This window comes from Hyperolius riggenbachi, chromosome 2 (assembly GCF_040937935.1).
Source record: "Hyperolius riggenbachi isolate aHypRig1 chromosome 2, aHypRig1.pri, whole genome shotgun sequence".
NCBI classification, from domain to species: domain Eukaryota; kingdom Metazoa; phylum Chordata; class Amphibia; order Anura; family Hyperoliidae; genus Hyperolius; species Hyperolius riggenbachi.
Window position 1 is genome coordinate 296762206 of NC_090647.1, and position 13124 is coordinate 296775329.

The window sequence follows — 13124 nt, forward strand, 5'->3', positions numbered from 1 at the left end:
GCACCACCAGGGGGGTCTTAGGTTTAGGCACCACCAGGGGGGTCTAGGGTTAGGGATAGGTACAGGGAGGGTTAGGTATAGTTACAGTGCAATATACACCACCAGGGGGGTGGTTGGGTTTAGGCACCACCAGGGGAGTATTAGGTTTAGGCACCACCAGGGAAGTCTTAGGTTTAGGCACCACCAGGGGGGTCTAGTGGTTAGGGATAGGTACAGGGAGGGCTCTGTATGAGAGTAAGGTTAGCTATAGTTACAGTACAATATATGTAATATATACAATTTATTACATTATGTGTATTTACACAAAGGGGGTTCTAGGTGTTAGAGATAGGGATAAGGAGAGATATCTCTGACCCTAAAGTTAGGCATAATTGCAGTAAAATACCAGTAAAATCTACCATTCTATTACTATGCTTAATACATGTGTAAATATCGTTTTTGTTATAGACGCTATTTGACGTTTCATTTCAGAATTCGTTTACTGTTCTAGACGGTATTTTGCCATTTCATTTCCGTTTATTTAACCTATTTAGCACTAAATTATCGTTTATAACCTCTTAAACGAAAAATATGGTTTTGCATTCAAACTTACAATTTTGGCTACACCCCGCGCCCTTTTTTCCAGGCGCCCTTTTTTGATACACGTGTTTTGGAGCCAATCCGCCTATTATTCTTTTCTCCTCCCCATTACTTGTCTTTTAAAAGCTAAATCTTTTTCTGTTGTTTATTTTTCAGTAGTTTTATTTGTTGATGTTGGAGGTTATTTTAGACATCTATAAATGCATGTAAGATCTGCAGTTTTCTAAAGAATTCTGAACAGATTCATAACTGGAGGCATGTTCTTTGGTGTTGAAGTCTTCCCTCTTTCCTATCCCAGTAGGTTATATGGGATGATGTTTGTACATGTGCAGCATAAAGGGTTCTTTCACATACCTTGCCACTGAAGCCTGTGATGTGCATTGATTCTTTCTGCAAGATGTATGAGACACGGCGATGATGGCAGGATTACACCCACATGAAGATCATCTTTGCCCTGCAGTCAAAAATGCCTCACCCAAAACTGTAATGTGGAATTGCTGCTTTGAATTCAGCATTCATACATTTCACATTGCTGGCATGGAAAAGATTTTAAGGGTTCAGTTAAATATGCAGATGATTATTATTTTATACATTTCTGTGCATTTGAGTTGATGTTTTTTTAGTACAGCTGAGTCTGCTGGATGTATGTGCTTGCCAGTTGGTTGAGCCTCCCCCAAATACCCCCCAAGCTTCAAGTGACGTCTTGCAGCCTTCCTCTTGCTCCTAGTAGCTTTCCGGCTTTCCCCGTGCATTGAAGCCGACATGTCAGCTGGGCTGCATTGGGTCATGCACGGACGCCGGAAGCCTCCAGGAGCCTGCTAGGAGCAAGGGGAAGGCTGCAAAACATTGCTGGAGGCTCAATAAGTATTTAAAAGGCTACAAATACCCTAAAAACAAAGTCCCTGTTTTCCCTCCGGCATGCCGGTTAGTTGAGGCTTCCTGTTGCCTAAGTTATGGATAACGGGGACTTTGCTGTAATAACTCTGGGATGTAATTGCTCGCTCTGCATATTCTTTAAAGAGAATCTGTATTGTTAAAATCGCACAAAAGTAAACATACCAGTGCGTTAGGGGACATCTCCTATTACCCTCTGTCACAATTTCGCCGCTCCCCGCCGCATTAAAAGTAGTCAAAAACAGTTTTAAAAAGTTTGTTTGTAAACAAACAAAATAGCCACCAAAACAGGAAGTAGGTTGATGTACAGTATGTCCACACATAGAAAATACATCCATACACAAGCAGGCTGTATACAGCCTTCCTTTTGAATCTCAAGAGATCATTTGTGTGTTTCTTTCAGCTCACTGAAGAGTTACAAGCTGATTGTTTGTTTACTCTTGCAGACAGCTCTGCCCGGTTGTCTGTAATTCTGCAGCAGGCACGTGCAGAGGGGGGTGCTCTGGGTGCCCAGGCACCCCCCCCTTTTTAAAATCAGCAAAAAAGGCCCCTCTGATCGCGCAAAATAATCCCCGCCCACCCACGAAAAGCTCCGCCTTGGGCACTTTCAGGTGAAGAGGCCTGGATAGGAATCCTAGTGTGGCATACTGACCTCACCCTCCACCTAGGACCCATACTGACCTCTACCTCCCCAAGCACCCATAGTGACTTCTCCCTCACCCACAGGGACCTCTCCATCCACCTAGCACCCACAGTGACTTCTCCCTCCCCAGCACCCACAGTGACCTCTCCATCCACCTAGCACCCACAGTGACCTCTCCCTCCACCTAGCACCCACAGTGACCTCTCCCTGCACCTAGCACCCACAGTGACCTCTCCCTGCACCTAGCACCCACAGTGACCGTCCTCTCCCTCCACCAGCACCCACAGTGACCTCTCCCTCCCTCAGTGACCTCTCCCTCCACCTAGCACCCACAGTGACCTCTCCCTGCACCTAGCACCCACAGTGACCTCTCCCTCCACCAGCACCCACAGTGACCTCTCCCTCCCACAGTGACCTCTCCCTCCCACAATGACCTCTCCCTCCACCTAGCACCCACAGTGACATCTCCTTCCCCAGCACCCACAGTGACATCTCCTTCCCCAGCACCCACAGTGACCTCTCTCTCCACCTAGCACCCACAGTGACCTCTCCCTTCACCAGCACCCACAGTGACCTCTCCCTTCACCTACCACCCACAATCACCTCTCCTTCCCCAAATCTAGCAGTGATCCTGCCTACCCCAGCACCCACACTGACCTATCCTTCCCCCAGCACCCACAGTGATCTTTCCCTCCCCCAGAGGCTACTCTCCTGTCCCCTGCTGCAGCACTTACAGGGACCTCCCATCCCAAAAGCAGCGCCCACACTGATCTCTCCCAACACACAGCATCCACAACTACTCCCTCCTCCAATAACTACAATGACCTCTCCCAGCACCCACAGTGACCTCCCCTTCCTCCAGCACGCATACTGACCTCTTCCTTCCACAGAACCCACAGTGACCTACCCTTCCACCAGCACCCACACTGACCTCTACCTCCCCCAGCAACCACACTGACCTCTACCTCCCCTAGCAGCAACTATGCCATTCATAGCAGTACCCACAGTGACCTCCCACTCCCTGCACCCACCGCAATCCCACCAATATTCAGCACCCACATTACACTCAACCAGTAACCCCCACTATAGCAAGCACCCAGTACTTGCACCAAGCAACTTTCACATAAACTAGTACTAGCACCCAAAGTACCTGCACTCAGAATCCACATGACACACAATGCCCACCCATAGCTAGCACCTAGTGCAGGCAATGCACCAAGTATTCGCACCAATGTACCTGCACCCAACACCCACATGTTTCATCTGCAGTAGTTCCAGTTGCACTAAGCCTCCACTTGGTGCCCAGCACCCACACCAAACACTCACATATGACATCTAGTACTTGCACCCAGAACTTACAAGGGCTTGAGTAACTGCAATCAACACCTACATGATGCTTGACACCAACCCATACAGCCAGAATGCACATGACACCCTGTGCCAGCACCCAGAACCCACATGGCACCCAGCTTCTGCCTTTAGCACTCACATGACAACAAATACCCCACTAGCCAGCACCCATTACCCAGATGTTACCATGTACTCGCTCCCAGTACCCACTTGGCACTCAGTATTAGTACCTAAGACCCACATGACACCCTATAACCCCCATAATCAACACCCACATGGCATAGTACTCACACAGCACAAAGTTCCAAAGCCAGTATATGCACCTAGTACCCATCCATGGCCAGCACTCAAATAGCAACCAGTACCCACCCTTGGTCTGAACCCATATGAGACTCAGTTCTCTCCCATGGCACACATCCAGACCACACATGGCACTCCCTGCTCACTCATGTCCAACACTCACATGGCTCCCTGTACCAATTAGCACTCACATGGCACCCACTATTGTTTATCACCATCTGCTACTCATTCAGCAACCAATACTGCATAGCATCCACTGCAAATAAACACCCAATACAAACTGGACCTTGGTACCCACAGCAGCTTGACACGGACTGTACTTTGGCACATCGGCACCCACTGCAACTTAGCACAAACTGGACCTTTGTGTCTTACCACCCACTGCATCTGTGCACCCGCTGCACCTTGGCACTTACTGCAGTTTTGCATCTACTAATGCTTAGCAACCACTGCATATTGGCAACCACTGCTTCTTTGCCTGAAAAGAAGCTTGGGTGCTGATCTAGAGGGACAGAGGTCCCAGTAATGAAAGGTGAATCCATGCCTACATCAGGCTCCACTGTGCCCACTCTAATAGTGCGCACCTATGACTGCTGATTTGAGGGTGGTGGCACCAAAGAAGTTGGTTGGAAGAAGACACAAAGTCTGCTTGATACTTCTATAAAGGTGTGTGTGTGTGTGTGTGTGTGTGTGTGTGTGTGTGTGTGTGTGTGTGTGTGTGTGTGTGTGTGTGTGTGTGTGTGTGTGTGTGTGTGTGTGTGTGGTGGGGGGGTCAAGACTGCCTAGTGCTTTCTGGAGAAGGGGTATTACATACACAATTTAGCACGATTTATCGATTAGGGCCCCTTTTTCAAATTTGAGCACCCCCCCTTGAGAATCCTCTGCACGGCCCTGTTCTGCAGTATGTGACTCATTAGTATGTGAACAGAGGATTTATCCAGCTTGTAAAAGATAAGAGAGCAGAAAAAAGCTGGCTAATGTAAATAACACACACACACACAGGGGAGTGTGCATAGAGGGGGCATGCATAGCAGATCACACTGAAGAGTTGGCAGCCTTCCAGACACAGGACGACAAGTCCGACAAGGGAAAGATAAGCTGATTTATTACAGAGATGGTGATAGTATAAAGTGCTGCAGTAAGCCAGAGCACATTATAATAGGTTTAGGAACCTGTAGGATGGTAGAAAACACAATGACATTTTTGTTACAGAGTCCCTTTAAGATAGATAACAGAACCCTAAAAATAAAGATACATATAGCAGCAAACAAAAATGTTACATGTTCCTGTGCAGCTGTGGTCAGAAGAAAATGGCAAAAGTGACAACAAAAGCATAGTTAAAGGAAAATTATTGCAAAACAATTGTAAAATTTAAAATACAGTAGAGATTACTTTTTCCCTATGTCCTATGTCACTTGCAGCAGGTTGTGAAAATCTGACAGATTTTGGACTGGTCCATCTCCACATGGGGGATTCTCAGGTCTTTTTGATTTGGAATGATCCCACAGCACCCGACAATTTACTCTGCTTTAGTCAACAAGGGAGCATATGCAACAACCTGAGACATGATATGGTGCAGCTCAGCACAATAACACGCTGGCTGGCTGCGAGTCTGTGACAAAACAAACTGCTCACCCTCAGCCAGTCGGCCATCCTCCTTTCCTCCTTAGGCAGGGCAGCAGTGCCACCTCCTCCCTTCTGCTGTGAAAGTCAATGAAACACTGCTGTTCTCCTGCCCCCCCCCCCCCCTCCTTACTCACTGTCAGACTCCTCACACAGCACAACAAGCTGCTTTTCCCCACTGATGACCGCTTCACCACGCTCTCCTCTCACTTCTCCTCCTACTCTGACTGCATGCTGTAAGTGTAAACACACAGTACAAACATGTCACCTCATGATCTCTGCGCCTGATGCAAATGTTTCACCTTGCTTCATGAGAGAGCCAGACCTGCTTAGAGAGGTTGGCTGACATCTTGGCATAGATTCTTTCTAGCTAGTGCTCATATCAGAAATGTTTTTAGGACCTACTGAAAGTGACAGTAACATAAGAAAATCAAGATATTTATAGTGCATATTTAAAATTATATTTTTGTTTGTTATCGTTGTTAGTAAATGTGAATTGCAAGCTGTGCAATTTTCACACGATTTCCAAAACAGCCGTTCTAAAGAAATTCATCAACAGAGACCGAGAAAATATATATAGAAAATGTATATCTTAATAAAATGCGCAATATCCCAACAAGTAATGCTGTATTTATTTATTTATATATTGTATTTTCTAGGGTAAAACTATGATGTTTCAGTTTGATCACATTCTTACTATTATGGCAATCTAAGATATGCTTTTATTATAGTTCTATTATTAATTTTAGAGTACCCACAATGTGGTCCTATAGGAAATTTTACTCACTTTTTTTTTACTTACAGATCACTCTTTGGTCACATTGGTATGCAGTCTCATTGCCATCTTTGCTGTGGTGCTGAGCACAGGGATACTCTACGCCTTCTGTAAATATGTTAAGCAGCATGCAAAAATGCCAAACTCTTTAGTAAGTAATTATGAAATGTTACATTTACCAGTAATTACATTTTTGTGGGAGTTCCTAAATCTGTGGCATACAATATCTTACAGGCAGTGGTGCTCAGCAGAGCTCGAATATTCGAGTAGCTCGAATATTCGAGCTCTTTTCCAGCTATTCGAGCTCGGTATTCGAGCTCCGAATAGCTGTAGCTATTCGAATGGGCTATTCGCGTACACTCGAATAGCCCATTCACTATTCGAGCTATTCGAGCAAACGGCGCTATTCGAGCTCGGTACCGAGCTCGAATAGCGTCATAGCCCAGATTGATGTCCTTAGAGCCAATCAGAGGGCTCCCAGGCCCTCTGACGGCAGCCAATCACAGAGGGGGACCCTGGCCAGCCCCTACCCTATAAATAGCGGCCGCCATGTTACGTTTCTCCGTCCTTGCCTGAGACTTGCATAGAGAGAGAGTTGCTCCTTTGTGCTTTGGCTTAGCAAGAGCTTTATTGTGGTCATTTACCTAGCGTTTTTGCTCACATACACCTCCTATACACACCTATATTGTTGTTAGTTAGTTAGACATTGTATTTTAGTTAGTAGCTTTTGTGTTACATAGAGACAGGCCAGCTGCTGCAGGCTTACAGCTTTAGGCCTCAGGGCCTGCCTGTGTGGGCAGCTGTCCTCCTGTCCTCTGTTTATTTCTCTCTATTCTATACCAGTATTTCTGCTGTCCTTTACTACTGATTGTATTAGTATTGTAGTTATATACTGTAACTGTACTAGGACACTCACTGTCACTGTTCATAGGCTACTAGCTGCTCCTGCGTGTGTGCACTCACTGTCTGTGTACACACACTACACACACTCTATTTCCAAGTTCTGATAACTGATTGATTATTGTAATTGAATATTGTAATTAATTAGTTGTACTCACTGTTACTACTTACTGTACTAGGAGTCTAGGACACTCAGTCACTGTTCATAGGCTACTAGCTCCTGCGTGTGTGCACTCACTGTCTGTGTACACACTACACACACTCTATTTCCTTCTGATAACTGATTGATTATTGTAATTAGTTAGTTGTACTTACTGTTACTACTTACTGTACTAGGAGTCTAGGACACTCAGTCACTGTTCATAGGCTACTAGCTCCTGCGTGTGTGCACTCACTGTCTGTGTACACACTACACACACTCTATTTCCTTCTGATAACTGATTGATTATTGTAATTAGTTAGTTGTACTTACTGTTACTACTTACTGTACTAGGAGTCTAGGACACTCAGTCACTGTTCATAGGCTACTAGCTCCTGCGTGTGTGCACTCACTGTCTGTGTACACACTACACACACTCTATTTCCTTCTGATAACTGATTGATTATTGTAATTAGTTAGTTGTACTTACTGTTACTACTTACTGTACTAGGAGTCTAGGACACTCAGTCACTGTTCATAGGCTACTAGCTCCTGCGTGTGTGCACTCACTGTCTGTGTACACACTACACACACTCTATTTCCTTCTGATAACTGATTGATTATTGTAATTAGTTAGTTGTACTTACTGACTGTTACTACTTACTTACTTACTGTACTAGGGACACTTACTCAGTCACTGTTCATAGGCTAGCTCCTGCGCGTGTTTGCGCGTGCGTGCACTCACTGTCTGTAGTGTACACACACTAAATTTACTTGTGATTACTACTGATTATTGTAACTGCTAGTTGTACTTCCTGACTGTTACTACTTACTTACTGTACTAGGGACACTCACTCAGTCACCTCACCCACCAACCCACTCCATTAAAGTACCCCACTTTTCACCCGCCCTTTTAAAAAACTTTTGTCTATACGCCCAAAACATCGAAGATGTCTGGAAGTGGCAGCCAGCGCGGTTTGGGCAAGGGGAAGGGCAGCAAGGGAATCAGGAGGAGAGGGAGCAGCATTGTGGCAAGCCGCGGGCGCGGGCGCGCCACCATGCACAGTTCCGCAGCAGCAGCAGCAGCAGCGTCAGTGGCTAACATTCCTCCCATAGCCACTGGCCGTGGACGCCTTGGGCGCCGCCCAGCAGGAGCATCTGCAACTCACGCTGCAGAGACACAGCAGCGTGTAGCACCTGCTCCGATTTTCCTCCAGCCGGGTCGGAAACGTCCCATTGAGGAAAAGCATGCAGACACTGTGGTGCAACTCATGACGGAGGATGAGCAGCCCGCCATCAGCTCTGCATCTGAGGCCTCCACCCTCACCACCACCACCACCACCCCTGTTCGCAGCAGCCGCCCAGCAGGGTCTGGGGAGGAGGCCAGTTCACCGTCACTCGCCGACCTGTCATTCAGCAGTCTTTTGACCCCAGGCATCATGAGTAAATTGTCTGCTGTTGTTGGCGATCTTGAGGAGGAGATGCTGATGGGCACTTGGGGGGATGAGGGATTGGACAGCAAGACTGTGGCGACAGTCAAGCAGCCCATCCATGCATCAGGAGAGGAGTTTGGGGGGTCCTCATCCCAGCAGGACATGTTTCAGGAGGGGGAGGATGTTGATGACCCGGTGACAGACAGAGACTGGGTGCCACCACCTCCAGGGGATGTCGTCCTCAGCAGCTCTGAGGAGGAGGAGGAGGATGCTCTTGTGGGCCTTGCAAGGAGGCGCATCATTGCAAGCATTGGCAGCAGCAGTAGGCAGGTCCCACAGCCTGCTGGTGTCTCAGGCTCAGCAGCAGCAGCAGCAGCATCTGCCAGTACCACCACCAGCCGCACCCAAGCCCCCCAAGCCCCACCCCCAACCACCACAGGGAGACAGGCAGCAGCGCTTCCATGCCGTAGGGGGATGTTTCTGTCACCAATCTGGCGCTTTTTCACCATGCCCACAGTGTACAGCAAGTACGCCACTTGCAACCACTGTCAGCGGAAGTTGAGCAGAGGTGCAGACCCCTTAAAGTTCTGCACCAGCTCGCTCATCAACCACCTTGCTGCGAAACATTTCCACCAGCATCAGGAGTTCCAGAGGCTGAAGGCATCTGGTGCTGGCAGTGGCACCACACCCATCACTGCACAGCCTTCAGCAGCAGCAGCAACAGCAGCCACCCGCCCTCCTGCTCCTCCAGCAGCACCAGCAGGAGTGCGGAAACGCACTGCTCCTCCCCCCTCTGCAACTCCTGCCGCCGACACTGAGGCCTGTTCTGGCAGCCAGTCCTCAGTGGCCTCCTCCGCTGTGTCTGCTGATTCCCGTGCCAGCAAAAGGCCACGCCAGAGCCTTTTGAGCGAGTCCTTCCAGGGGGTGGTTAGGGCTCTGCCTCCCAGCAGCCGTCGCGTGCGGCAGCTGAACGGCTTGCTGGCACGGGCCATGTGCTCCCAACTCCTGCCGTTGACGCTCGTGCAGGAGGGGAGCGACATTCGTGCGCTGCTTGCTTGCGCAGCCCCAGACTGGCAGCTCCCCAGCAGACACTTTTTCTCCCGCAAGGCCATTCCTGCACTGCACCGCTTTGTGATGGCCAATGTGGAGCGAGGGCTGGAGCACGCGGTTGGTGAAAGGGTCCACGTCACCATGGACTCCTGGAGCAGCCGCTTCGGGACAGGCCGCTACCTGTCCTTCACTGTCCACTGGGTCAGCTTGGTGGAAGGGGGTGAGGATGGGAGAGCAGCAGCGGGCACAGCAGCAGCAGCAACACAGTGGGTGGTGCCACCCCGCAGGGTCAGGGGAACTGCAGCAGGTTCCTCCGATCCTCTGCCATCCTCCGGCACACCTGGCCAAACCCCCCGCCTCAGCAGCAGCGTGAAGGCCCGCCACTGCCAAGCGCTGCTGCACTTGGTCAGCCTTGGGAAGACCAAGCTGACGGCAACCCATGTGTTGGCCAAACTCCAGGAGCAGGAGAGGATTTGGCTGACCCCCAGAGGCCTCAGAGTCGGAGAGGTGGTGGCCGACAATGGGGCCAATCTGGTTGCCGCAATAGACAGGGGAAACCTGACCCACATCCCTTGTCTTGCCCACGTGCTGAACCTGGTAGTGCAGAAGTTCTTGCGCACCTACCAGAGGATGGGCGAACTGTTGGAAACGGCAAGGAACGTTGTGCGTCACTTCCGGCGCTCGGCTGCAGCCTGTGCGAGCCTGGAAGACGTGCAAAAGGAGCTGGATCTGCCACGCCATCGGCTGATCCTTGACGTTCCGACTCGCTGGAACTCCACCCTGGCGATGTTGGAGCGTCTGGTTGAACAGAAGCGCGCTGTCAAACAGTACCTTGCCCTGGCCACTGTTTCCGCCGCTCAGAGAAGGGACAAGACCAGCAACATCCCGTCCATCGTCCCCGATGATGACTGGAGGCACATGCAGCAGGTGTGCTTAGTGCTGGCTCCCTTTCTGCAGGCCACTAACATGGTGAGCAGGGACCATGCTATGGTCTGCGAGTGGGTGCCCCTGGTTTGTCTGATGAACAGGGCCCTCGATGCTTTGCTGGAACAGGGAGCGGCAGCCTTGGACCAGCAGGAGCGGCAAGCAGCTGCACAGTCCACCTCTGAGGGGGAGGAGGAGGAGGACTTGGTGGAGGTCCCTGACCTTGCTGCTGATGAGGGGGAGCAGCACAGTGCAGCTGAGTTGGTGCGGGGGTGGAGAGAGGATGAGGCTGACGAGGCAGAGGAGGAGGATGAGGACAGCAGCACTGCCGTCGATGTGCCAGCAGACGTGGCCCGCCTCTTCCCAATGGCAGCGCACATGCTGACGTGCCTGCGCAGAGACCCCAGGGTGATCCAGATGAAGCAGAGGGAGGACATCTGGATCAGCATGATGTTGGACCCACGCCTCAAGGGGAAGTTGAGCCAGTTCCTGCCGCCTGCAGGAGGAGACCCAGCGCAACAAATAAGGAGCTTGCAGCAGGCCCTTGTTGAGCGCTTGGAGGAAGCCTTCCCCCAGCCTTCCACCCCCACTGTCCAGCAGCCAGCACAGAGGCAGCAGCAGGTGCCTGCATCCAGCAGCAAGCGCCCCACAGACCTGCTGTCTCTCAGCCACGAGCTCTACAGGACTGTAGAGGCTCCGGCAGCAGTGACTAGAGAGGAGGTGCATGCAGCAGCATCCTCCACCGGTCACAGCCAGCGCCTGACCCGCATGGTGGCTGACTACATGGGGTCCTACAGCGGGCTTGACAGCGATGCCCCTGTTGATCCCATGGAGTATTGGGTCAAGCGCCTGGAGATCTGGAGCGAGCTGGCGCAGTACGCCCTGGAAGTGCTGTCCTGCCCCCCTTCCAGCGTGCTGTCCGAGCGCTGCTTCAGTGCAGCTGGTGGTGTGGTCACCGAGAAACGCTCACGTCTGTCTCACAAGTCTGTGGACAGACTGACGTTTCTCAAGATGAACCAGGCGTGGGTGGAAGGCGAGTTCCTGGCCCCTGTTGTCGGCAAGAGGGGGACATGAACTGGCTAAGAACCATCGTTAATGTGCCTTACCACCCTTTACCACCTCCTGGCTCCTGCTCACTAAGCCAGCCTGGTTCACTTTGACTATTAAGTCGCCTGCAGCCACACATTTTACACCTACAGTGGGCTGCGTACTGCCCTTCTGCTGTCTGTCTGTGTTTCCCACTGCCAGGGTACACAGATTTACCTTCTGCTGCCACTCTGCCACCAGCTATTACGTCAAACAATAGCTATATATCTGTGTAATTTGTTTTACAAACAAAACCAAAAAACCATAAAAAAAAAAAAAAAAAAAAGGTTTAATTTTTCTGAGGTGCCCGGGTTGAAAACTGTGTTGTCCTAGTTGTGTATTGGACACAATGTGGGCTACACGACCGCTGTCTGGGACCTCCTGCCTGCTGTGTTTATTTACAGCCCTGGTATCACCGCTAGGTACCAGGGCTATTATGTCACGCTGCCTGCCTGCTGCCACACTCACACTACTCCTCCATTCCTCCTGCTGATGCTGCTGTCTGTCTGTGTTTCCCAACGCCAGGGTACACAGATTTACCTTCTGCTGCCACTCTGCCACCAGCTATTACGTCAAACAATAGCTGCTCACATTACTCCTCCATTCCTCCTGCTGCTGCTGCTGCTGCTGTCTGTCTGTCTGTGTTTCCCAACGCCAGGGTACACAGATTTACCTTCTGCTGCCACTCTGCCACCAGCTATTACGTCAAAAAATAGCTATATCTGTCTGTGTAATTTGTTGTAAAAACAAAACTACAAAACCATAAAAAAAAAATAAAGGTTTAATTTTTCTGAGGTGCCCGGGTTGAAAACTGTGTTGTCCCAGTTGTGTATTGGACACAATGTGGGCTACACGACCGCTGTCTGGGACCTCCTGCCTGCTGTGTTTATTTACAGCCCTGGTATCACCGCTAGGTACCAGGGCTATTATGTCACGCTGCCTGCCTGCTGCCACACTCACACTACTCCTCCATTCCTCCTGCTGATGCTGCTGTCTGTCTGTGTTTCCCAACGCCAGGGTACACAGATTTACCTTCTGCTGCCACTCTGCCACCAGCTATTACGTCAAACAATAGCTGCTCACATTACTCCTCCATTCCTCCTGCTGCTGCTGCTGCTGTCTGTCTGTCTGTGTTTCCCAACGCCAGGGTACACAGATTTACCTTCTGCTGCCACTCTGCCACCAGCTATTACGTCAAAAAATAGCTATATCTGTCTGTGTAATTTGTTGTAAAAACAAAACTACAAAACCATTAAAAAAAAAAAAAGGTTTAATTTTTCTGAGGTGCCCGGGTTGAAAACTGTGTTGTCCCAGTTGTGTATTGGACACAATGTGGGCTGCACGACCGCTGTCTGGGACCTCCTGCCTGCTGTGTTTATTTACAGCCCTGGTATCACCGCTAGGTACCAGGGCTATTATGTCACGCTG

At 50.0% G+C, this 13124-nt stretch overlaps 1 protein-coding gene across 1 annotated transcript in view; it reads left to right on the top strand.

The window, feature by feature from the left end:
• The window catches only part of IL22RA1 (interleukin 22 receptor subunit alpha 1), a 57233-nt gene that overhangs the window by 15139 nt on the left and 28970 nt on the right, over window positions 1-13124 (top strand). Inside the window, exon 6 of the mRNA XM_068269002.1 lies at window positions 6194-6315. Coding sequence (XP_068125103.1) covers window positions 6194-6315 — 122 coding nt within the window. The remainder of the gene's footprint in view (window positions 1-6193; window positions 6316-13124) is intronic.